Source organism: Miniopterus natalensis, chromosome 3 (genome assembly GCF_054644295.1).
Source record: "Miniopterus natalensis isolate mMinNat1 chromosome 3, mMinNat1.hap1, whole genome shotgun sequence".
Taxonomy (NCBI): domain Eukaryota; kingdom Metazoa; phylum Chordata; class Mammalia; order Chiroptera; family Miniopteridae; genus Miniopterus; species Miniopterus natalensis.
The window spans coordinates 52,894,154-52,920,626 of record NC_142083.1 but is presented as its reverse complement, the minus strand read 5'-3'; the positions used below and the strand labels follow the sequence as shown (position 1 = coordinate 52,920,626).

General features: G+C 39.5%; 1 protein-coding gene across 2 annotated transcripts in view; it reads left to right on the top strand.

Moving 5' to 3' along the window:
• Window positions 1-15,046: 15,046 nt before the first annotated feature.
• CHD1 (chromodomain helicase DNA binding protein 1) overlaps window positions 15,047-26,473 on the top strand; it is a 73,508-nt gene continuing 62,081 nt past the window's right edge. Inside the window, exons 1-2 of one of the 2 annotated variants that reach the window (XM_087815461.1) lie at window positions 15,047-15,369; window positions 17,420-17,615. In XM_087815461.1, coding sequence (XP_087671587.1) covers window positions 17,563-17,615 — 53 coding nt within the window. In that variant the 5' untranslated portion in view covers window positions 15,047-15,369; window positions 17,420-17,562. Of the gene's footprint in view, window positions 15,370-16,200; window positions 17,035-17,419; window positions 17,616-26,473 lie in introns of those variants that run through there. The other variant, XM_016216147.2, reaches the window with a different exon arrangement.

The following is a 26,473-nucleotide window of genomic DNA, read 5'->3' as shown; positions in this document are numbered from 1 at the left end:
GTGGGTGGGCTTCATCCAATCTGAAGGTCTGAAAGAACAAAAGGGCTGAGTAATGGCGAATTTGCCCTCTCTGCCCATCTTCCAGGGGAGACATCAGTTTTCTCCTGGCTTTAAACTCACACTTGACTGAAACTTAAACCATCAGCTCTATTGGTTCTCAGGTCTTTGGACTAGGATGGAACTACACCATTGGCTCTCCTGGGTCTCTAGATCACAGACTATAGATCTGGGGATTTCTCAGTCTCTATAACTGCAGTGGACTTCCCCATTTATATATTTATATAATTTCCCATTTATATATTTATATAATATTCTGGAGAATCCTAATACATGGTTCCTATCATATCCATATCACCATTTAATTTACCTGTCTTCCCTCTGCAAAACCTGGGTGAATCCTGGAGAATGACTATAGCCTACTGCAAGCCTGCCCAAAGAGCATCCCTGATTGCAGATGCCAGACTTGACCTGTCTCTTTAACAGAGCCTATTAATATAGCTTCAGCTACACTGCATATGGACAGAACCTTCTGGATGTTTATGCTATTTTCCTTTTTCTCTCTTTTTTTACAGTTGTCTTACCCTCACCTCATTATCCGAATATTTTTAGCCAGTTGTCTTTCAGTTTTTCAAAAGCATTTCACAACATTTTCATAGAAATAACTGTTTGCTTTCTTAGTTCATCAGTTTACATAAATGTTTTTCAATTACATAATTGCAATAACAAGTACAACTAGCATTAACAGATTTAAGAACACATAATTTTTAAAATACACATTTAAACTTATAGGAGCAGAAATGTAGGTTGTCCTAGAGTAGCTCACACCTGTAAACTTGCAGAGATTCTGCATGCCAATGACAGTGTGTTTTACACATGGAATGGAGACTCGGTCGGTCATTCCAAGGAGTTACCGTGGATTTAACATGAAATGAAGCTCAGTTACAAGTGTGTTCACACTCACCAAGGACATGGTGCTCTCCTCCCTAGCCCCAAATGTGTGTATTGGGGGTGAGGAAGGTGGGGAAATGTACTTTTGCTCTTTTCAACAGATCTGATCATATCATTTGCCAGACATCAAACCACCATCAGTCCCCAGTACTTTAATTACAAGCAAACACTCCTCAGATGCGGTGTATAAGACCCTTCACCAGCTCAGACACCCTATCCTATCAGTCATTATTTCCACTTCAAGCCATTTCCCCCCACCAACCCTCCTGTCGGGCAAACCAGAGATCATGCTTTTCACTTACTCGTGACTGCCACTCAGTATAGAATCAATTTTTCCTTATTTTCAGGGTGACAACATAATTTACCGTCCAAATTGGCACACATCTGAGAGTGAAAGGGGACACTAACCAGATGGGACAATGGGAAAATAGATACAAACTGGGGTAGTCCTCCTACTCATTACGGGCCCACTGATGTCCTCATTTCTGTGATCTCAGTGCCTAACACTCAGTGGGTGCTCCAAAAATCTTAGTTGAAATTGATTATATATTCTATGACCCTCTCCTATTGCTGTTTTTATTTCCCTCTCCAACCTTAGTCACCACTAATATACACTAATACATAGAGAAACTTTGTATGAATTACAAAATGTGCCCTTTCTTCCTGGCAGCAAATTCCAGACTACACAGTGAGTGGACACAGGATGGATTTCAGCTACCACCTTCCCCTCACCTGGGCATTTTTGTGTAATGAAAACATTACTAAATGTGTCTCCAGTTATTTATCCTGTATAAAAATTAAGGGGTTGTGGAAAATACTGAAACACTCCATCCACTAAAATGTGTATCTGATGACATTTGAAATCTAGATGATAAAGCATGCAAAGTAAATTTGTAATAAGAGGAGGAGCGTATCAAACATTTATCTGGAATTTTATGCATAGTGAACACGAGGACACTGTGAAAATCTATTGGGGAGTAATAAATTTGCTTCACATTGAAACAGGAAAGTATTTTACAAGTGGAACATAGGGCCCTGATATTCCTTAGACACAGCATTCTATCGATATCAATCAAAGAAAAACTGATATTACCACTCAGAAACAGACTAAGAAAACTGTATGTATAAAATGTTCATTTCATTTTAAGAAAGAAACATCCTTTAAAAACAAGCATTCAGTATTTTTTGGTTGTTCAACACTTTTGTAACACACTAGATACATTTAAAGATATTAGCCATTAGGCGCCTAAAACAAAAACAAAAAACCTCCAAGTTTCTCGTCCTCGAAGACTCTGCCTTTCCTCCTATGTCTGCTCCGTGTATCCCAGTCCTTGATTACCGTTTTCCACACCTAGAACACCAAATATTTTAATTTTTAAATTGCCTGTATTAAAATAGTAATTAAAGAAACATTTTAAAAATGGACTGTTAAGAATTCTGAATTTCATTAGGTCCTTTTGAAACACTAAAATATTAAAGTACATGGTTAAGAAATCAAATAGCTTTGAAAGGCTAACCATGAACAAGAATAGCCTGTGCCTCATCTCTCTTCTCCCCATCTTTGGTCCCTATTTCCCAGAGGCAAATACTTTTCAGCTACTTAAAGCTGTTTGTTCTGCAAGCAAGCTTCATTTTTCTAAATAATATATATTAGTAGTGTAGAGAATATCTGATCTTTGTTGAGAGAGAGTAGGATTTTGTTAGCATGCCTCAACTTCTAGTAATCCCAATCTCGGCTGGTTTAAGAAATAAGAAATGTATTGATTTCCACAACTGGAAGCCAGAGCTAATGAACTGGAGTGCGCTTCATTCAGAGGCCCTACTCCATTTCTCTGTGGCTGTGGCAGTCCTCTTCTCCCTCGTCTGATGGCCCGAACCTTAGCCTGCTTCTCCTGTGGGGCCAACGAGCTGCAACAGCTCCTGGTTTCACACAGACACACCCAACATCCAGGGAAAAAAGAGGTTCATTCTCTGATCTTTCACATTAGAGTAAGAAAATCTCTTTTCTGAATTCCTTGGCAAACCTCTTAGATCTCTTTACTAAAATCTGGGTAATATGCTCATTCCCGAACCATCCAATATTACTAGGAAATACCAAAAATTTGTCTTAGACTCACCCACCCATAAATTTATTAGAGTGGCAGAGAGATTGGATTACGTTAATCAATTTAATCAGGCTGATCGCTAAAGCTGGACTACGTGGCCACTGTGCAATGGGGGAAAGGTGGAATGGATGTTGGATCAATAATGCCAACTTCCGCTATGGGCACTTAGCACTCCCACTCCTCCCACCCCTCCCACTCCATAGAATTACATCACCAGATTTATTTAAATCAGTTAAGTGTTAACTTCAGGATGACCATTGAAAAGATGGTAATAGGATACTATGATTTTGTTTCCTTTCTGTAGAATTTTTATGCTTTACTTGTAATTTTTAATTGATTTTTTAAAAGTCCTACAAAATCTACTTTTAACATATCTTTAATTTTTCCGAATCCTTTACCATATCTGTTTATGAGGGAGCTTATTTTCTAGAGGAGGAAAAGAAAATAGATAAGTAACCTAAATGAAAGGAGGTAATTGCAAATCATGATCGTTACTGTGAAGAGAATCAACAAAGTAACTAGAAAAAGTAACTGAGGAAGGCCTCTTTAGAGAAGGTTGTTTAGAAGGGCTCTCTGAGGAAGTGACATCTGGTCTGAGACCTGAAGGATAACAAATAAGCTGTGAGATGAGCTGAAAGAAGCATTCCAGGCCTAGAAACCACCAAAGCAAAAGCCTGCGAGTGGCAAAGAATTTGGCTGGCTTGAGGACAGAAAGGGGGACAAGTGTCTAAAACACAAGGAAGGGGAGAAAAAAGGGGTAAGACTTTGGAGACATAGACTAAAGTTGGATTATGCAGGCTCTTGGAAGACCATGGAAAAGAGGTTGGATTTTCCACAAAAGGGTGTTAAACAGTGGAGCAATATGATTTGTTTTATGTTTTTAAAGACCCCCTCTGGGCCCTGGCTGCTGTTGCTCAGTTAGAGCCTCAGCTTGTACTCCCAGGAGTCGTGGGTTCAATTCCGGGTCATGGGCATGTACCTGGAGCACACGTGGGAGCCAACCAGTGTCTCTCTCTCACATCCATGTTTCTCTCTCTTCCCACCCTTCCTACTTTCTCTAAATCAGCTTTATTTATTAATGTATCCTCATTTAAAATTAGGTGTTAATTTAATGGTGAAGGGCCATAGTACATCAAACTTAAAGTATTTGCACTTAACCCTTTCCTTCAAACATGTCTATTTGTCTTGGCTAATTATTTCAGATGAATCATGTAGGCTCACCTACCATCTCCTCTGGAAGTTTTGTTAGTGATATTTATGAGACAGTTTCATGTAACTTTTACTTACATTTCTCTACTTAAAATTATATTAACTCATCAGAGGAAAAAACAGGTGATCCACAATAACAAATAATATTAATAAATCATAAAATCAAATTGATTTAAAAATTTTAAAAAATTAAGCATTTATGCCTCATTATAACTGTTATACCAAGTCTCCAAATATTTCAAAATTCAGGTTTTGCCCGGCCGGGTGTGGCTCAGCGGTTGAGCGTCGACCTAGGATCCAGGCGATCGGGGTTCAATTCCCGGTCAGGGCACATGCCCAGGTTGCAGGCTCGATCAATGACTCACTCATCATTGATGTTTCTCTCTCTCTCTCCCTCTCCTTTCCTCTCTCTGAAATCAATAAAGATATATCTAAAAAAAAAAAATTCAGGTTTAAAAATTATGATCTATGGCCCTGGCCGGTGTGGTTCAGTGGTTAGAGCAGAGCGTTGACCCTTGCACCAAACGGTTGAGGGTTCGATTCCCAGTCAAGGGCACATACCGTACCTGGGTTGCAGGTTCACTTCCTGGCCCCAGTTGGGGTGCGTGCAGAAGGCAACTAGTCGATGTGTCTCTCTCACATTGATGTTTCTCTCTCTCTCTCTCTCCCCCTTCCTCCCTCCCTCCCACCCACTCTCTCTGCAAAGCAATGGAAAAAAAATATCCTCAGCTAAGGATTAACAACAACAACAAAATTAAGATCTATGGAGAATTTAAAATGTGAAATGAAATAGAAAAGCTTCTAGCTAAATAAACATTCTTACTTCAATACAAAAATTAGTGTAAATTAATTTTAAAAATTAGTGAGTGCTCATTCTACTTAAGTCCCATTAGATTTCCTGCTGTTCCAAAGACATAATGAGCATAGTCTGGCCTTAAGGCTTTCGTCCTTGCTCTTCCTTCTACACAAATGCCCTTGCCGTTGCCAAGTATTTGCAAGTCCCTCTCCTTCACTTTATTCAGTTGTAGGCTCACAGGTCCATTACCTTAGAGCAGCTCTCTATGACCCTGTTTAAAATACCATCCCCATCACACTCTATCCCTCTCAGTATATCTTTATTTTCTTCATAGCACTTACCACTGTCAGATATAACATGCTTATTTTCTGGCTTCCCTCACAGGAATATAAATTCTAAAAAATGCAGGGATTATTTTGCGGTTGACTGCTGCATCTCAAACACCTAAAACAAACAGCATGATGCACTGATGTTCAAAATAGTTGACCTATCTTCTCAGCGTTGACTGAGTCTAGGATGTCTAACTGGTAACCGTTTAACCACATTCTTTCCAAGGGAAGACTCTCTTTGCTCCTAGATTATGAACTTAGGGTCAGGATGTGGGGCCTGTGTCTTCCTCCTCTCCAAGAACGTAAGTGCCACTGTCAACTTGTCCATTGTCCATGCCTCTATAGCCATCCGTTTGTCATTCTATTTACTGCCAACATTAGCTCCTGGTTTACTATTATATTTTCCCTTTTCAAGACTGTACATAGTTATTGTCATCGACTTTCAAAATATATGTAGATGGCCCATTTAATAGCAGTCTCTTAATTCTTTTCTGTTAGTGGTTTTTTTGTTTTTAAATCTCTACCATTTCTTTTTGGTTCTTTCTTAGGATTTCCATCTCTGCTTACATTATCCATCTGTTCTGACATGGTGTCTACTCTGTCCATTAGAGCTCTAAGTACATTAATCATAGTTTTAAATCCCTGGCCTGGTAATTCCAACATTCCTGCCATGCCTAGTTATGATGTTTGCTGTCTCTTCAGACTATGGGTTTGGTGTTCTGTCGCCTTCTGGTATGCCTGGTAACTTTTCTGATAGATTGGTGTGTTGTACTGGGTGAGGGAACTGCTGCATATAGGCCTTTAGTAATGTGGCAGTGAGGTGAGGGAAGGGGGAAGCTTTCTAGTCCTATGATTAGGTTTCAGCCATTTAGCGAGCCTGTGCCTCTGGGCGTTACAAGTGCTTCTCAGTGTTTTCTGCTCCCTTAGGTGGGACAGTACTGCTCAGGGAGACTGGTGTGTTATTCCCTTCCCCTAAGTCAGTTAGGATCTGATAATACTCCAGCAGGTCAGGCTTTGGTTAAGTAGGTTGCCCTGAAGGCAGGTCTTGTTAGGACAGAGTGCTCTGAAATCTTTCAAAATGGTTCCATTTCCACTCCTGTTAGAAACACAGTTGTTGTTTTTTTGTCAGATATTTACTGTGGGAACGCAGCCGAGCTCCTGGAGATAAATCTCACAATACTGTGCCCCTCCCCCTTTGACTGGGTGCCCAGAAGTTTTTAAGGCTCAGTGTTGTCTGCACTGAGCCTCCAGCAATTCATTATTTCCACTGCAGATTTTCTCACCCTGGGCTGGTTCCCACAGGGGGTTCTGCTTGTTTCTGCTCAGTTAAGTCGTGACCCCTGCACGTGCTCCCTGTCCAATCCTGAAGGCAGACGTCTGTCCTGTGCCCCCCACCCTCACAGATCCAAAACCATGTGTTGGCTTTTTAGTCTCACTACTAAGTGGCAACTTCCAAGCTCCTTACACACGGAACTGGAAAAAACTTTATTCTTTAACTTTATTACCTTGAAAGATTCAACCTCACTTCACATCCTGGACTAACCCTGGGCCACATAAGTACTGATGATGGTGCCACCTGGGAAATACCAATTTGGAAAGTCCTATCCAGCCACCACTTCCTACGCACTCAGCCCACTCCAACGTGGCAACAGGCCTTCAGCCTCAGGGACCTCCAGTCAGCCCCCTGAGTGCCCCACACATTACTCTAATTACAACAAAATCCCAAACCTACTTCAACACAATTATTTGGTTCTATGGGCAAAGACCTGAGCAACTTAATAAACAATGCAATTAGGCGACTGATTTCTTTTTAAATTCATGACCACAGGCCGCAAATGAGCAGCCAAGCCAACCTGGCTATCCCACTATACTTCCCTAGGAAGTTCATCCTTCCACTCTGAGGAAAAAGTACCATGTATTTCTCCTGTTATTTCAAACTCCTTCACTCTACCCATTTTCAGCAGGTGACACTACTCTGTAAGTCATTGCAGACACAGAAACCATCAGAGATGATCTACTTCATTTTTACTCCAACAAATATTCAAAACTCTGCATCTGTACTCACCTTCTCAGTCTTTTCTGTAAAACTGAAAGTGTCATTTTTCCTATTGTAGGCAATTTTAACTATTGACACCTGTATTTTCTCTCAATATTTTGCTCCTTCAGTTATACCATTTGTCAAATTTTCACTCTCTGCTTATTAGTCATTCCAGTCCACCAACATATATTAGTATTTTCTACTTTAAAAAGATCCTTGACTTCCTCCACCTACACCACACACCTCTCTAACCTTTCCACAGCAAAGCTTACATGCACTCCCAACATTTGATTTTTATCTCCACATTTCCAAATAGTATTTTAACATATTTAGATACTGTGTGGTAAATGAGGACCTCAATGCAAATATTACTTTTACACCCCAAGTTTATTTTGATTCCACCTTCTCTACATCTCCAAAGCGACTCCTGTAATGCTAACAGCCACTGTACACTAGAATACCTAGGTGGAGAGCGGGAGTGTGGAGAGGCACTTTCTCCCTGGCTACTACTGTCCACTTCCTACACAGCAGCTAGAACAATCTTGTAAAAAGTAATTCAGATTATGCTCTTTGGTGTCAAAACTTTCAATGGCATCCTTTTGTGTTTGGAGTTAAATGCCAACTGCTTTCCATAGCCCACAGGGCTTTGGATCAAAGGAGTTTTCCTGCCTGTCTCTTTAATCTAGTATCAGCTCAGTTTCTCACTATGCTTCAGCCATACTTGCCTCCAGCTCGTCACTTGTAACAAATCCTCGCTTACCTTAGGGTCTTTGCACTTGCTTTCCTTTCTGTTCTCCTCATTGTTCTTCCTACAATAGGCTTCACTTTATTTTTCCAGTTACAGCTCAAAGCAGCTTTCTCTGACCACCCTTCTGCTCCTTCCATTTATTGCTTTCTTTATGGCTCTCTGACATTACCTTATCTTTCCTTTACAGAACCCATCCCTATTTGTAACTTTATTTCCTTATTCACCTCTCTTCTCTCCCTCCACCAAACTAGAATGTCAACTCCAAGTGAGAAAAACCCTTGCCCATCTTAACACTGCTTTTCATGCACCTAGTCTGATAGGCATATAAAGAGCATCTAAAAAATACTTGCATGAATACTGCAATCTGGACTAAATATAAATTTCGTGAGCTCAACTAAAGTTTACATTGTACCCAGCAGGAGTGGGATAGTCAATGATAAACCCTGGAAATCTTTTAATTAACCCACTTCCTAGTCAGTTATTACCTGGCTGCACCCAATTTGGATTCTCTTGTAGAGTCCTCCAGTGCCACTCCTGACAAGGGACAGACACTAAGGCTCTTCATTTGGGACAAGCGTACCCTCTTCTGGCCGGTGCAGATTTTTCTGTACTCAAGAACGGGAAGTGCGTGAGGAGCCGAGATAGTCTGTGGTCTGAGTCTACTTTGGGGTTTTACAGTATGCAACTGCTCTACATGAAGAGTTGCCTGCCAATTTTCTTTTAGGGATATTTCTTTTGTATTTAGCTAATGCTAAAGACCTTAGTGGGTCAGGTTTCTCCGTAAGTTGTCAATTCTTCTGGACTTCTGTTTCTTAGCAACAGCTGGGACTTTACCCATCCTCATTGTTCTCTGCTTGGGCCTCAAAGCAAACAAGAAAAAAAGTGGGCATGGCAGCTTGCAGTTTGCCATTTAGTAATATTCCCAGACATAGCACATTCCAATCCTCGTGGCTACTGAAAGACAATGTGAAGGACCATCACATTTTTGTAAGGCATGGAGAGAGACGGGTGGTGGTAAATGTTTTGGAGGTGGCTGAGGAATTGGAGTTCCTTTTGATCACTTACTCCTTGAGAGTCCTACTCCTGATCCTAAGATTTCACTTTCTGGTATTCACTGTAAAAAGTAATTAGAAGCAAGGTGGCAAATTTTTTTTTTTTTAAATTATTGCAATTCAATGAGCCCTTGAGTAATTTCTTGATCTTAGAAATTCTTAGACCAAAGGCAAATTGCATGCCAATAAAGTTAAATTTGCTAAATTTAGCAAACTGTCAAATTTGTTCCAATGTACTTTCATCTGGGAACTTAAGAAGTTTTCTTTTCTAATGTACTTATCAAAACTCCACATATAGTCAACTCCACATATATAAAATACACTTGACATTTTTTATATTTAGCTAATAAGTTCTCTAATGCCTTACACCTCAGTGACTACATAAAGTCTGATTTCTAAGACACTATTGGAGAAAGTCTGAGTAAAAAAATTCACTACTGTATAACACAAGGTAACAAGTTCTCATCTTAGGGTGCTATTACCTGCTACCCCACACCTTGACTCAGACATTCCCTCTGAGGTTATCGGCAACTCCATTCATAGCTGAACTGGAGCAGGATTCCTCCAATTACAATTGGCTGAAATCCACTGAAGTCAGCTTATGCCAAGATATGGAATTTTATTATAAGAATAAATTATGATAAATATTCAAAAATAGGGAGCAGATGCAAGCATCATAAGGGCCTGAGATCAGGAAGTGGAATGCTATCAGGAACCAAGGCAGCTATTTATTATTTCTGTGTGACGTGGCAGCGCTGCTTCATGAAAGCACAGGCTCTGGAGTTAAACTGTCTGGGTTTTACTTTAGCTTTAGTACTGATTTAGCCAAGCTTTGCAGTTTCCTTACCTATAAATTAGGGATAACAGTACCAGCCTCATATAGAGTTATAACACTTAGAATACTGAGTGTCAAAGTAATATGAGATTATTCTTGTTCTGCAACATAACTCTGATTCTCCACATGCTGCTTCCAAAGTAGCCCTGGCCTCGTATGTTTCTCAGAACAGATCAGATATTTGATAATCTTGCTCAATCCTAATTTTAAATTCTCAGGACAGATAGGGCCCAGTTGTACATTTTACTTTAAACAATGCATTAGAGTTGTTCATATTTATTGAGAACACATTGAGTAGCACTTGAGATATAAGACTCCAAGTAGCTCAAAATTAGGTTTCCTGGCTTTCACCCATAATTTTTAATTGAAAAAAAAGTGGGGTATAGTGTGTATACGTATATATATATATATATATATATATATATATATATATATAAAGTTCATAAAATTTAAATTTTCAGCTCGATTTTTTCATATGTATACATAAATATAGCAACCACCCAGATCAAGATATAGAACATTTCCAACATCCCAGAAGGCTCCCTTACACCCCCTCTAAGTCAATACCCATGCTCAGAAAGGTAACTATTATCCTGACTTCTATCATCATGAATTAGTTTTCTTTATTCCTGAATATCATATAGATGGGATTATACAAACTTGACGACTTTGTGTCTACTTCACTCAACACAATGCTTATGAGAGCACCCATGACATTGTGTGGTTTGTTCTTTTTCATTGTTCGGTAGTATTCCATTGCATGAATATACTTCACTGTTCCAGTTTGAAGCCATAATGAATCAAACTGCTATGAACATTCATATACAAGACTTAGTAGACACTTGTATTCATTTATCTTAGATACATACCCAGGAGAGAAATTGCTGAGTTATTGGGTAGGCATAAATTCAGCTATAATGGATACTGCCTATCAATTTTCCAAAGTTGCTGTAACCAATTTACACCCCTACCAGCAATATGAGTTTTAGCTGCACTACAAAAATTTTTTTTTAAACCAGGAAAATGTAGTCTATTGGGATACTCACATTTAGCTCTGCAGATGCATTGACTCTTTTGTTGCTGGTTTTGAGCAAGGCTGAATTTAGGCTAAGTATGTAGGTAGATACTTATTAGCACCCTTAACAAACTGCAATCCCCACCCATCAAGATTTCACTGAAAATACTACCTAGCTTCCCTATCTTGATAGTAGGATTTCTCAACAATGGCACTGTCATTTGTTGTGGGGAACTGTCCAGTGCATTGTAGGATCTTTAGCAGTATCCCTGGCCTCTACCCCTTGTATGTCAGCAGCACCCACCCCCTCTTCATTGTGACAACCAAAATTGATCCAGGTTTTGCCAAGTGTTCCCTGTGGGGCAAAATCTCTCCCCACCCCATTGATAACCACTATTATTTCTAGAGAGAGAGGGTGAGTGAGATATCAATTGGCTGCCTCCTGCACACACTTTACCAGGGATTGTGCCAACTGGGAATGGAACCTGCAACCTTTCGGTGCACGGGACAATGCCTAACCAACTGAATGACACTGGTCAGGGCTATCTGGTATATTTAGATACATGTATTTAAAGCAGGGGAGTGAGTTCAGATTTCAAGTCTGAAGGAAGTCTACAGGGTGAACTGGAGGGAAAGATGTAGAGAAAATAAGGCCTAAATAAAACAGTGGGGATTGAGAATAAAAGCTGAAGGCTACATAGATGAAGGAAGATGGACAGTAAATAAAGGATTTGAAGAAAGAATGATACAGCATCGATGTATCAACTTGATATTTTGAGGTTAGCTACGTAACTTTTTTCTTACTCTGTGTGCACAGTTAATTTTGTAAGTACAGAAAGTAGAATCTTTGTATCCATTTAAATGCCTATTAGGTTTTATACATAGTTGCCTGTTAGTATCATCTGTAATAACTTTCCATTTGAAATTTAACTTATGGTGATTCACTTATTATTAAAAATCCACAAATACAATGGCCATAAACAAGGTAGATAACCTGTTGGTGGATATCAGAAAAATCTAGGAAATTTTTCCGAACACTACCCAGAACCTAGAAATTCTGCATATCAGAAGAGGGGAAGAATCAAAGTGTCAGGCATGTGTAGTTAGGAAAAAATTTCTTAGATGACTGACTCCTGCCCCCTGCACAACACTGAGAACTAGAGCTCCTATAAATTTTATGATTAAAAAAGAAAATGTACAACACATTTTCACTATAAGGTGACTTGGAATTTTATGGGTTCTATTAATAGAGGACTTTGTAAATTTAAGTATCATATTTGGAAAGCTCATCCTGTTTGGCAAGGACCTGGGGATGACATCGTAGGTTGAGATTTTAGGGTATTTTAATACTGATTGTTTTAGGAGTTTCTTATATGCAAAATCCCCTAGGCCACAAGGACATAAATATGGAATTAAAATCCTATCTTGGCATCTAAACATTAACAGAAAAGCAGAGTTATCATTGTCTTTATGTTACAAATCTCACAATTATGGATAAGCTGTTTTCAATCTACCTCCACCTAAAAGTACCTACCCACTGGTAGCTAGTCCTAGTAGAGGATACCAGAATTAAAGACCCACAAAGTACTGTCCATGAGTCTGTACAAGTAATATTCCTTTTAAAGAATATAAAATTTATCATATGGAAAATGAGATAGTAATAAAGACCTCCTGATTGATGTTAACTTTCAGGGATTTTTAAAAGTCATGTGCTGAGATTATCAACAGGTTTTTAATTGTTTTTATACCAAGAGGTTGAGATAAAGATAGTGTATACAAACAAAGTGAAACTGAGAATTTAACTGTGCAGATAACAAATGGTTAAAAAATTGTTCCAATTTTTCACTTACCTTGTCTTTCTCCTCATTGTTAACAGTCATTCTAAAATTGTGTACCAGTGTCACCCCAATAAATTCAATAAAAAGGGAAAAATAAAAAAAATAAAATTCTGTAGTCATAAAGTATATTGGGATTTCAGCAGCTATATAAATCTCCAAGCATCACATATGTATATATGCAGCATATCACATCCAAATGGAAAATTGGTAGTTTAAAAAGGTTTGACGTGTTTTGAGAAAACATATACATTACGTCCATACTGTAATGATAAAAGTGTAGTACAGCTGTATTTGAAGAATATCTAATTAAAACTTCTGATTACAAAATTCTTTATCAGCCATGGTTACTGCTTTTGGAGGTTTTTTTTGTTTGTTTTGTTTTTTTTTACTTACCACTCTAGTAATCTGAGAAAGAAATCAGTAGGAGGTACAGGAAGTTCCTACCATTAAGGCACCTTAATCGCATTTTAAAAACATACTAAAAATTAGCACTCAATTCCTACTTCAGAGATGGAGTTATTCCTCACCACCCAGCACTATAGCTATTTGAAAACTGGGGCGAAAGGAAAAAAACAAGAGGCTGAACACAAATCATTTTGCAAAGTATAGCAGTGTTTCATTTTGTCTATTTGTTGATCAGACATACATTTTTTTTTTAGTAGACCATGTGTACCTGTTTGCCTCTCCCTACCCTTCCCTATAATGTACACATATTTGGAGTTACTTTTTGAGATCTTTTTGAAGGCTTTGAACCAAACTGTTTCTAAAACTTGACTATTTCCCACACGTTAAAAAAATTATTTTGGGAATGCAGATACCACATTGAAACTCATCTGACTTGGAAGGCGGGCCTTTACATCAAATCAAATAACTGAAGGATGGGATCAGAAAATTTCAAAAATTAGTCACTTCGAGTGACTCAAGATTGACGCGGACCAGAAAAATAATGCAGTGTAGAAGGGTTTTTTTATTTAAAAAAAAAAAAAAAAAAAAAAAAAAAAAGCTTTCCAAGAGGGAATCAGGGCGCTACCGCGCTCGAAAAGCTTCCTACGACACCTCTCAAGGACTGCCTCCGAGGCCCGCAGTTACAGTTAGGAAAGAAACCGCCAACTAAATTGCAGGACGTTCAACCGAGACAGTTACTAACGTCCGTCAAATTGCTTTTTTTTTTTTTTGGTTGTGATTCTGAACCGCACCCTCCACCCCGCCCTCCGGGGCAGGAACCTAGAAAGGTTGTCAAGTTTGGGGGTTTTTGTTTTGTTTCCTGAATCGGGCTCGGGCGGCCCAGGATGTCAACAACTCGGTCTCTATTTTCTCTCCGCCGTCTCAGGTGCTGCCCCGCCCACACCGAGCGTTAGGCCCCCGAGCGGCCCAGGGAGCCAGTTGCCTAAGCGCAGGAGGCGGCGGGAGGCGACCGCAGTTGCCCAACAGCTGGGTTCCCAGGCCGCCCGGTGTGACGCAGCGGCCCCCTCCCCACCCCCCGGACGGGCGCTCAGACCCGGCCGCGGCCTGGCCGACCGGACGCCGCTCGACCGGCCCCTCGACGTATCCGGTGGGGACCGTTCTCGGCTACCCGAACCCCGTCATAGTCTTCCGCACCTCCCCACCCCCTGCTTCCCCGTTCCTTCTCAGTGTCTCAGCCTCGACATCCTTGCGCAACCGTCCCGAACAGCGTCCATACCCGCAAGGAGCGAGCTCGCAGCTCCCACTTCCCGGAACCCAACTCAAGGCCGCTAAGGGAGGGCGCCGAAGCAAGGATCAGCGGCCCGCGGCCGCGGTCAGAGTCCGGAGGCCTTGGCGCAGGCAGCGTGCGCGCTCCCACCCGCGCGCGTGCGCGCACTCGCACGCCGCCCGGACTCAGAACCAATCGCGTTCTTCCTACGCCCTACGATTGCACAACGTAGTTCCTCCCACCGCCTGCGCGCCAGTCGGAAAGAGTTCGGCGTGCTCGCGCCCGCTCGCCCGCCAGCCTGCCTCGCGCCGAGTGGGGAAGGGGAGTGAGCAGAGAAGCTTACGTCGCGCGGGAGGCGGAGGCGACGGCGACCTCGGTGGCGGCGGCGGCGGCTACAACCGAGACGGTTGCGCTCTCGCTCTCTCGGCGTCATGGCGGCTGCTGAGAGTCGATAAGCGGCGGGAGCGGGAGCGCGCGCGTGGCCGCGGCGGCGACGACGACGGCTGATTACTTCTCGCTCTAGCTGCCCTCGTCGTTGGTGCTTCAATAATGAATTGATTGTTGGATCCGCTCCGTAGGGGGTCGCGCATTGGTGCCGCGGGCCGGGGCTTCCCCTTCCCCGCCGCGTCCTTCCCCTTCCCCCTCCCCTTCTCGGACTCCTGCCTACCCCGAGACGCCCGGAGCTTGAGGACTCACTCGGCTGAACGGACCGCGGGCCCGGGCGCGGGGGAGACCGCCGATCCGAGTCGTCTCCCTCCGCCCCGCGAATCCTGCACGCCAGCCGGTAAGAAAGGGAGCGGCGGGCGGGTCAGGATGTGGCGGGGAGGACGGGCACCGGGCAGGCGGAGGGCGGAGGCGGCGCGGTGCCCGGGCGGCGGCCCAGGGGCCGGACGCCGGGCAAAGGCCGGTCGGCTTTTCGAGGGCCGCGGCGGACGGGGTCGGCGTGCAGGGGGCGTGTAAGGGACGAGCGCAGGCCGGCGGCGCGGAGCGCATCCTCGCGCCGGACGGGCAGGCGGCTGGTGGTGGTCTCTCCCCGGCCTCCTGGGCGTGGGGTTGGCGGCGCCGCGAGGGAAGAGCTGCGAGGCTCAAGCAGCGAGCTTTTGGCTGGTGCGTAGGTCCCACCTTGGCCAGGGCTCCCTGCACGTGGGGAGCGGCGGGGAGGGGGAGGGGGCGGCGGCCGGGACGAGCCTGGGACGGCGCGGGGCGGGTCTGCGGGAAGTTTGAGGCGGGAAGAGAGACTCCGGGACGGTGTCGGAGGCCTTGGGAGGCCCGCGGGCGGGGGCGGAGAGCGGGGTGGGAACGTTCCTGTGGGAGGCTGATAGCGCTGCGGCGATGGAGAGATGTAGGAGGAGGGAGGTCGCCAGTCTCCTGCAGAGTGCTGCTTCGAAAACTTAGCAGAAGCAACGCCACTGTTAAAAGACAGGGCATAGGCGAGGACTGAAAAGGTTTAACGACTTAGGGAAGAGTCATTGTTAAGACCCTTGCGAGGCTGGAGAGAGCTGCGTGCGCTCGGAGCTTCAGGACTTGCGGCTGTGAGAAGGGTCTCGGAAAGAGGATTTACTCAGATGGAAGATGAGGGGGAAAAGGAAGTTACAGTGTACAAAGAAAGCCATTTTGAGGGGCGAAAGGAAGGTGAAAAGGAAAGAACGGAAAGAGGAGTGAACTTTCTCTACGAAGAGAGACTTCTCGGGAAAGGCAGTTTGTTAAGAGTACCTAGATTTTTAAGACTGCTGTAATAGTAAAGCTTTTTGAATAGCTGGAATGAATGTTTAACATCAGGAATAAATGTTTCGGGGAATAGTTACTTTTTGGATAACCAAGTTCTGGCAGAGTCTACTGGACTGTAGTCTCTGGAGAATTAAAATCCTGATCTAGACTCAGAGTTTGCTATGATTGAATTGGCAGCGGCCTATTTCCCCCCATTTTTTGTGGAGTGGAAATAATCGTAGGAGTGAATTCTCTTTGCTGAGGTCGGAGGACAGCTCTGCTCTCAGTCTGCTGTCTCGGTACTTTTCTGGCTGGGGAAGGATCTGACGTCTCCTTCCCCCGCTTCTTCCTCTCCCTCCCCTGCCAGAGATCTCCTTTGTTTATTCGTGGATGGCTTGTAGGTGACTCTCCAGTGCTGTGCTGGTATCTTGAAAGGTGGAAGTACAGTGTCTTGATCCATAATTTTTGCCCCAGACTCCTTATTTAAAAAATAAATAGTATATATTTTATTACCTTTTTTAAAAAATGGAATCTCTGCAAGTACAAACTGGATTTTTTCTTTTTTTCAGTCCACTATCGGTTTACTTGTGAACGAACATACTTATTTTGACCTATACATTTTTATTAAGATTATATGATGTCCTTTAATACCCTTTTATTTTGCTTTTATGTGAGCATTTTCAGAACTCCCTCACTCCAGTATATGAAGTTCTGGGTGATAGGTATTAGTGCTTGATTCAAGGTAACCTTTTCCCCCTCAATTTGCTTGACCAAGAATTTAATAAGACTCCATTTTCTGTTCTTTGTGTGTATGTATATGTTATATACTACCACTTTGCTTTCGTTATCTATTACATATATATTGCTATACAGTTGCAATTAGTCTAAAAGTTTTATCACTCCACAGATATTTTCATTTCTGTCAAAAGTAAGCAATGGTGTGCTAAATTTCTAGTTAAGAGTTAGGAATGTAGCTAATAGAAGCCTAGGTATTTTGAATAAAAGACCCCTACTCCTCCTGTACCCCCTCTAATCTAAGTGGCTTAGATTTGTGTAAGTTCTAAATAGACTTTTTAATGTTTTTCCCCTTGGAGAAATTTTCTTACTTTCTTAATGTGTTTTTTTAGGTGAATCAAAAAGGGTCCCAGGAAACCTGTGACTGTTGGAAGAAAATTCATCTGAATTTTTGATATTCAAGGAGTCAGTATTTATATTCATCTTTTAAACTGGGAAGATTTATATTCCATTTTAAAACTTGTTGATATTTACAATGAATGGACACAGTGATGAAGAAAGTGTTAGAAACAGTAGTGGAGAATCAAGGTAAGCACTTATCAAGAATTTATAAAGAGAATTGAAAACTTTTGTGATTATTTTTACTTTTTCTAATAGGTGCAGAGTTTTCAGATTCAGATTCTTTCTCTTAGCTATCCAAAGAGCAGAAGTTTCTAATTAATGAAGCTTTTAAAAAATTTTTTTTTTATAATATGAGGAAGGGAGGGGGGAAGAGAGAGAAACATCAATGATGAGATATAGTCATTGACCGACTGCCTCCTGCATGCCTGCTACTGGAGATGGAGCCTGAAACCCCTTCAGGTGCCCTGACCAGGAATTGAACCATGACCTCCCGGTTCAACCATTGGGCCACAGTGGCCGGGCTATATGAAGCTTTTTTGGTAACAGATTTTAATTATTTTTTTTCCCATTGAGATACACAAAGAATTTACGGAAAGTTTGGGGTTAATAATTAAAGCTAATGCAAATAGACATTTAAATTCATTTGACTGTTAATGCACTCTCCAAATAAAAGCAGTAAGAATGTCTGTATTTATATTTTTCTGGCATTTTGTTTTCTTTACCTGTGCTGTCCAATATATAGTATTCATTAGCCATGTGTGGGTCTTTAAATTAAAATTATGAAATAGTAAATATTCAGTTAATCACACTAGACACATTTCCAATACTAGTCACTTGTGGCTAGTGGCTATCATGATGGACAGCACAGACAGAAAACATTTCTATCACTGCAAAAAGTTCTGGACAATGCTGATCTGGATTTTGTTAAAAGTGTTGCTGCAATACTTCTCTTCTCCCTGCCCCCTCACCCCATTTTCTTTCACATTTGAGTTGTAATTATATATGAATAAGTTGAAGGTTATTACTTGAGCTATGTCTTTGCAAAGAAGATAATGGTTTATGGTAATAAGCCATACTAAGCTATTTTAATTTGTAAGAAGCCTTTTCTAATACAAAGCGTCTTTTAATTCTTCCATCAGCCTCAAAGTTGAGTTATCTGCACAATAATACAATCCATGTAGTTATTGTTCATTTATTATATGTGGAGATCGGGAATATGGACATTGGAGTCAGGTTGCCTGACTTATCCTGATATCTTACCCCAATTCTACTTAGTAGCTGTGTGAATTAGGGCAAATTATTTAATTTCTGAGGTTTTGATTTTTGCACTTATAAAATGGGAATTGCAGTATTATTTATATTATTTAAGGATTGAGATGCTACGTGTAAAGGGCTTAAAATAGTTCCTGATATACTGTGCTCTCTATATTTATTATAATTGGCATCATGTTTTATGTATGCCATGTAGTAATATATAGGATATTACATAACTGAAACATTAATTACAGTGATGGACAAGAAACAGGCAGTTTTGGCAGCTAGTAGAATTTCAGAAAAAATGTTGGATAGACAGTGAAACAGTGGTTTAGGCATTTGACCTGAGACTTGGGATTTTTTGGTCTTGCTGGCTATTCTTGAGTTTATCAGCTTTCATAGGCCGACTGGATAACAAGAACATCATAGTGAAAAAGGAGCAGCTATGGAAAGCAGCATTATTTCGTTGAACAGGTACTGGCCTAGGAGTTATAAAACCTGAGCTGACACACCATCTTTGCACTAACTAGTTCTCTGAATGATTTCTCAACTGTAAAACAAGACGAGTTGAAGTAAATGATTTTGAAGTTTCATCTTAGCACTTAATTTACAAACTATAATAATGTTTTAGACAATAGTTTGTCTAGAATCATCAGTTGAGAGGCTAAATTACAAGACTTCAATCTCAGCTTTGATTCAATCTCTACAGGTATACTGACTGTAGCAAGTGAATAGGAGAATCACATTGTCCACTTTCTCTTAATCATTAGTGAGCAATGAGATGGTTATATCTAGAGGAAACAGGAATCAAACTGCCCACAAAATAGGAAATAAGACTCTTGAGAGCAAGAGATTATATTCTGTTATAGTCTAACTTGTTCCAGTAATCTTTTATGTATTTTGCTGCCATATCTAAAGCAAAGGAGTGAGTACAGTAGTAAGTGAAATGTGATAGTACAGGGGAAAGAAATTAAACCCCAAGAAATCAATTTATTTAAAGTAATATTTTACAATGCATACTTATTTAAAATAATTGCAAAGCATATTCTCTGGTTATTCTGTGTCATTATTTTACCCATACAGGTTTTATGTCCTGAGAAGTATTAGATACCTAGTTCTTACAATTGCCTTGGTGTTTATCAGGAAGACCTGCTTCTTTTTTACTTTCATTTTCTTCCTTATTGCTGTTATGCTATCCTTTTCCTTTGCTCTACTATCATTGTTACTAACCCTCAGGTTCTTTCCCCCCTTTCTCACCCCAAGCTTTCATAACAGGGCAGTATAGAGAAGGGAGATTGTGTCTAGTTAAAAAAGTGAGGAGGTGACCTTTATAGATACAGGGATTTTCTTGCAAAAAAAAAAACAAAAGTTACCCTAACTATGAATATTAATATAGAGTGATGAGAGGAGAAATATACTCTGCTTGAAAATTTTACATACATCGTAAATTTGCTTTTTATTGGCTAGAATTTTTAAATGTATTTTTGCTTCAGATTTCCCCCCCCTTTGTGGAAGTTTATACAGTGAAATAGAATTAAGAAAGGTCATTTGGCATTTTGGGTTAGTATAATAAGCATTCTACTAAAAGAATTTTTTTTTATACTTTCCATGTAGAAAGCTCTTTATAACGATTTACTGAAAGGAAGAATACATACAAGAAAATGTGTCTTTGGCTGTGCTATAACTGTCAATTTTGAAACTTATTTACTAAGAAATGTGGGTCAGGATGCACCTGTACATCAGTTTCAACTCAACACAAAGTTTACTATATCATTGAAGTTAAGCTTTCTAAAGATACTATTGGAAGATTTCAAAACATCGATTTCCAGCTGTGTGAGTTTATGTTGTCATTTGCAACCAAGTTTTTCTAATCCTAGTTAGACATTTATTATTTTTAAGTTAACTTGAATGATGATTAACTTCAGAAATAGATTTATGAGTAAAGACCAGAAATATGTAATCACATTTTGCTAATTTTCAAATGATTGCTGCACATGCTTAATACTCAGAAGAAACTGCTTGCCTGTGGATTAAATTTTTAATAATGTAAGTTTGTCCATGTAAACTTGAGAATTTATTTGAAAGTTCTTATAGAGAGAGAAATTATTGGTGATATGCAATAATGTTCTTAATCATTTAGAATTAATCTATAGCTGGCAATTGAGCTTTGTTGGCCTGATTCTTAGAATTCTTTTCTTTTTTTGATTATAACTTTTATAGTCTTAACAGTCTTAATGTAATATATGTATGTGTTCTAAATATATGTGTGTATAAATTTTATATTTACTTAGAGGAACTCTGTTGCACTTACGTTTCCTTGGCTTATAGAAAATATTTTAATTACTGTTTTACGCTTCAAGAAATCTTTAGATCTTAACTTTTAAAATGCTTTGGGTAGTCAGTGAGTAGGAAATTGGATAAATGGAAATATTCTAAATGAAAATCTCCTTTATAGAAATTCAGTCTTTAAAATACTTTTTAATGATTTTGAGAAGCCCTATAGTTTAAATGACCTGTTAAATTTAAGGAACACCAAGTAAAGGTTAAATTGAACACAGGCCACATTTTTCACCATTTAACAGTTTCAAACTTACTCTGTGATAATACAGTTTTATGTTGAATACTACTATGGTATGCCATTTATGGAAACACTGCATTTATGTATGCACATACTAGAAAGATTTCTTGCCATCAGAATTAGCTTCTTTTACTAAATGAATTTGAACAATTTTTAAAGCCAATGCCAATTAAAATGGTGTTTCCTGAGCTTACCTTGCAGTTACCTCAGAGTTTTTAAAAAAAAGTTCATTTTTAAATTTCAAAAATTTGTACTAAGAATTATTTTAAGGAAGATAAGAAAATGTGAAATTCCAGAGCAAGAATGGCTAGAAATCACTGAGTTAAAGAAACTGCTTTTTAAAGTTTCCTGTGATGTCGTTAATTGCAGGAAAGGATGACTTTTTCATACCATATTTTGTTAATTTCTCAGTTCAGTAAGTGCTTTCTGCATCTTTTCCTATTAATTTTTTCTTTCCTCAAATATTATGTGTACTGAATCTAAGATCACCTAAGATCATTTCTTAGGCTTTGAAAACTCAAAACTCAAAATTTAATTTAGAAATTACTAAGTTAAAATTTTCACAGAACTTGCTAGGATTGTGGTTAGTCTAAGTTACCATAAACTATTCAGACTTAACTTTTAACTGGTAAGGATAAGAGAATTATATATGTCTTGACTCTCAAAGGCATTACTTTTATCTACATAGGCATGAGAGAATGTGGGGCAAACATTAATGTGTTTTTAATATTGCCTAAGTAGTTGCTTATTTAAGATCTTGATGACTGGTAGGTTACATCCGGTACAGTTCTGTGTTTTAAAATATGGGTACTTTTTTTTTTAAAATATATCTTTATTGATTTCAGAGAGAGGAAGGGAGAGGGAAAGAGAGGGAGAGACATCAATGATGAGAGTCATTGATTGACTGCCCTCTGCATGCCCCCCTGCTGGAGATTGAGCCCACAACCCGGGCATGTTCCCTTACCGGGAATCCAGCTTTGATCTTCTGGATCGTAGGTTGATGCTCAACTGCTGAGCCATGTCCAGCTGGGCAAAAATAAGGGTACTTCTTTGCGGTGAATAGATAAAGAAAGAATAGATGGAGAAAACTTTCTGTTGAACAAAAATTTTAAAATGTACAAAAATAGAAAAGTTGCAGCTCTAGCTGTGGTCCTTGGACCCAGCAGCATTGGCATCACCTAGGAGGAGCGTGTTTGAAATATACAACCTTGTGCCCCACCTCAGACTTAATTGATCAGAATCTTCATTTTAAATAGATCCCTAAGTGATTTGTTTTCTTATTAAATTTATATGCAGCTCTTTGCCTAGAGTCATTAAGCACCTTGCTATTTTTTGTTGTTGTTATTGATGCTGTTGTTATTACACATGCTTTTTATTTTTTGGAAACCCCATGCCAGCAATAGGCTGGGTATACTTTATTTCTCAAGAAACAACAATAAGGGCAACCAGTAATTATTGAGCTCTTCCTCTGACTGAGCCAGGCATAATACACACAGTCCATGGTGCATTACATGAATTAATCACAGTTCATCTTCACAAAACTCCTGTGGTGTATGCAGTGTTGATGATTCCCACTTGCCAGAGGGGAATCCTGATTTCTGGCCATATTTAAAAATCTTTTTGAAAAAACTATTAATTAAATTCCAGACTTTACTTGGATTTCATTGGTTTTTCCATTAACATGCTCTTTCTGTTCCGGGATTCAATCCAGGGTACCATGTTGTATTTAGTTGTTAACTCTCCCCAGTACCCTCTGGTCTGTGAGAGTTTCGAAGTCTTCTTGATTTCCTTAACAGTCTTGAGAATTACTCGCCAGGTAGCCTGTAGTATGTCCCCAGATTTGGATGTCTGATGTTTTTATTAGGATAAGCTAGGGTTATCAGTTTTTAGAAAGACTACCACAGAGAAATAGTGCTCTTCTTTTCATATTGTATGGGGAGCATAACATCCACATGGCATTACTGATGATGTTAACCTTCATCACTTGGCCAAGGTAGTATTTGCCACATTTTTCCACTATAAAATTACTGTGTTTCCTTTTCCATTCCATGTTCTTTTTTTTCTTCTTTTTAATGTTTATCTTTATTGTTGAAAATATTACAGATGTCCCTTTTTTATCCCCACTGATCCCCTCCAGCCCACATCTATCCCACCCTCAGGCTTTCCCTCGTATTCTTTTGAAGCATGTCACTGTGTCTAGCTTACTCAGGAGGGTGGGGGTAGGGGGTGGGAATTAAGTTACATCCTCTGCTGGGAGGGCATATTACATATATTAAATGGAATTCTGTAAAGAAGTCATTTCTCCATTTATTCAATCATTCATTTATATAAGCATGAACTTATGTATATGTATTTTATACTTTGAGTTGTAATACAGTAAATTATTTTGTTGCTCACATTGTTTTAGGCTTGCCCATTGGGAGTTCTCTTTCAGAACTTGGCTTCTCTATCATTTTATTCACTCCCATCCTTTTGCCTTATAATCAGCCATTTCTCCAAAGAAACTTGATTCCTTTCGTTGGAGAAAAGGGTATTAGAAACCAAGGTTTTGGTGCTGGGTATGTTGCTATTCAGGTGTCACTGCCTCTTGGCTCTCTTAGCAGGCAGAGCAGACAGCTAGGTAACATAGGTATATATATATGAAACTATGTATATCTACATATTTATAGTTTCTGTATCTGTCCATCTGTATAACGTAAACATTAGTTTGTATTGATGTCTCCAACTCTAATCCTTTTCTACAGGATTCATCCTAACCTTCCTTTCTAGCTTTTTTATAATTTCCTTTTCCAACGGAAGAAAACCTGACTCCCACAGTCCACCATCATGCACTTGAACCTCAGTATACAAGTAAAGCAGTTTCAGAATTTTTAAGCAGTAATCCCAGAAGAAACAAATTTACCAACTAGAATACAATGTTTATGTACAGTTAACAGTTGCTATTACACTTAGCCTTACAGTGTCTAGTTATAAAACGGTTTCCCCAAGTTACTCAAGTTAGCTTCCCCTCTTTCCCCCTTTATTATGGTTAAATCATAAATTTGCAGTGAAGTTAGATTCATTTGTTACCTGTTGTATTCTTCCATCCCGGGATCCTCACTCACATGGATTGACGTTTTTTAAACTTGCTTGTATTACATTTACTCTCTGAAATAAGAGTTTTACGGATTTTGACAAATACTTGGAATCATTTATCCTTCACCCAAGTACTGTATAGAAAGATTCCTCACCCTAAAAAATTCCCCTGTGTGTTCCAGATCTTTGGAATCACAATTTTCATTTTAATTAGATTCTCAGGAAATTTGTACACATACTAAATTCATATGCATGGATATGAAGCTATTCACCTGGAGTCATTCAGTATCTTGCTTTGTTTTAAAATTATAAATTAACTTGAAGAAAGATGATTATGATTTAGAGGTTATAATAGAGGAGCCAGTTTAAATACATAATCAAGAAAGTATATTCACATTTATGGGGCCATATAGGTATGCAAGTGAGGTGAAAGAAAATGGAATTGGGCTCATTACTGGAGTCATGTAACAGGCTATATGGGAAGTTTTTATGGAGCTCTTTAACTTTTGTAATCTTGATAATGATGAAAAATGATGTAGTTTGTAAAGAAAGGAAAAACAAATGATAAGTATTCAGAAGCTTGATGATGAAAAATGTTTTAACAGTCATAGTCCCCCAATAAAGAAGTGCAAGTTCCCTAATAAAAAGAATGTATTGAATATCCTAGCTTTGTAGTTCTTTAACCTGAGATTTATTCAGTGTTATGCTGAAGTTTTTTTATGGTTTGGTCCCAGGCTGAGAAAGAAGAAAAAGGAAGCATAGCTGAATATATGCTGCATGTATTGAGAGATACCCGTACGACTGTATTACCCATGTGAATGGACTGGTCAGAACCATTGGTTTTAGGGAAAGACCTTAGGATCTGTTGTTCCAGAATCAAGTTCTTCTGTATGAATGAGAACATTACTGTTTATATTTAGGAATATGTTATGTGTCACTGTGATGCGACATGACTGCTTCGTCAAAAAGTCAACTTTAAGTAAATGTTAAACTACATTTGAAAGTTTTTTTAGTGAGGATAGATTGAGATTTAGTTATCATTGAGGCATAAAGCACAAAAATAGTGGGGAGCTCTTTTCTTAATAAAAACCATTCCCATTAGCTCTTTTTTATATCTCCTGTTGCTGCTTTCATAAATAAAGTTCTGTGTCTTTAGGTAGTTATTTAATTTAGATCAGTGATTTTCTACCCTTTTCATCTTATAAACTAATTACTAAAATTCTGCCCCACACCAAAAAAGAGATTTTTTGCTAATCTGACTCCCCCCAAAAGTATAATTTTGATTCATTTACACTGGACAGCTATTGTTGTATTGGCTGTTGTCATGTTTAATTTGACAGTCTAAGGGAAAAGCAGCCATTTCCCCTGACTAAATAGGTATTTGCATATTTTAAAAATTCCTGTGGCACACTGGTTGAAAAATCAGATTTAGGTCATTGAGCAACTTCTAAGCTGTAGATATCCTGAAATGCTAAAATTTGAGATTCTTTTCTAAAATTTACAATCAAGAAAGAGACCTAAGCCTTAAATATTTGTAGTATCAGGTGCATATGGTAAATACAGAGAGATACAGTCCACAGCAGTTAAAATGTAGGAGACAGAGAAGTTAGATTATAAGACAGATGGTTAATTTCTACATCAAGCTCAGTATCAAAATGAAATTTAAAAAAATTTTTGTGAGATCATTTAAAACCCTGGTAATCTTCATAGCAGCATTATTTATAATAGCTAAGATCTGGAAACTGCCCAAGTGCCATTAGTAGATGAGTGGATAAAAAACTGGTATATTTATACGATGGAATACTATACAGTTATAAAAAAGAATTGCTTACCCTTTGAGACAGCATGGAGGGACCTGTAGAGTATTATGCTAAGTGAAATAAGCCAGTCAGAGAAAGACAAGTATCACAATATCACAAGTGGAATCTAAAGAACAAATAAACTGACAAACAAAATAGACCTAGAGATACTGATGCAGGCAACAGACTGACGTATATCAGAGGGGAAAGGGGGGAGAGATTAATCAAAGAACTTATATGCATATATACATAACCCATTGACACTGACAATAGTGCAGTGAAAGCCTGGGTAGGAGGTGGGAGTAGGGTGGAGTGAGTCAATGGGGGGAGGGGGGGGC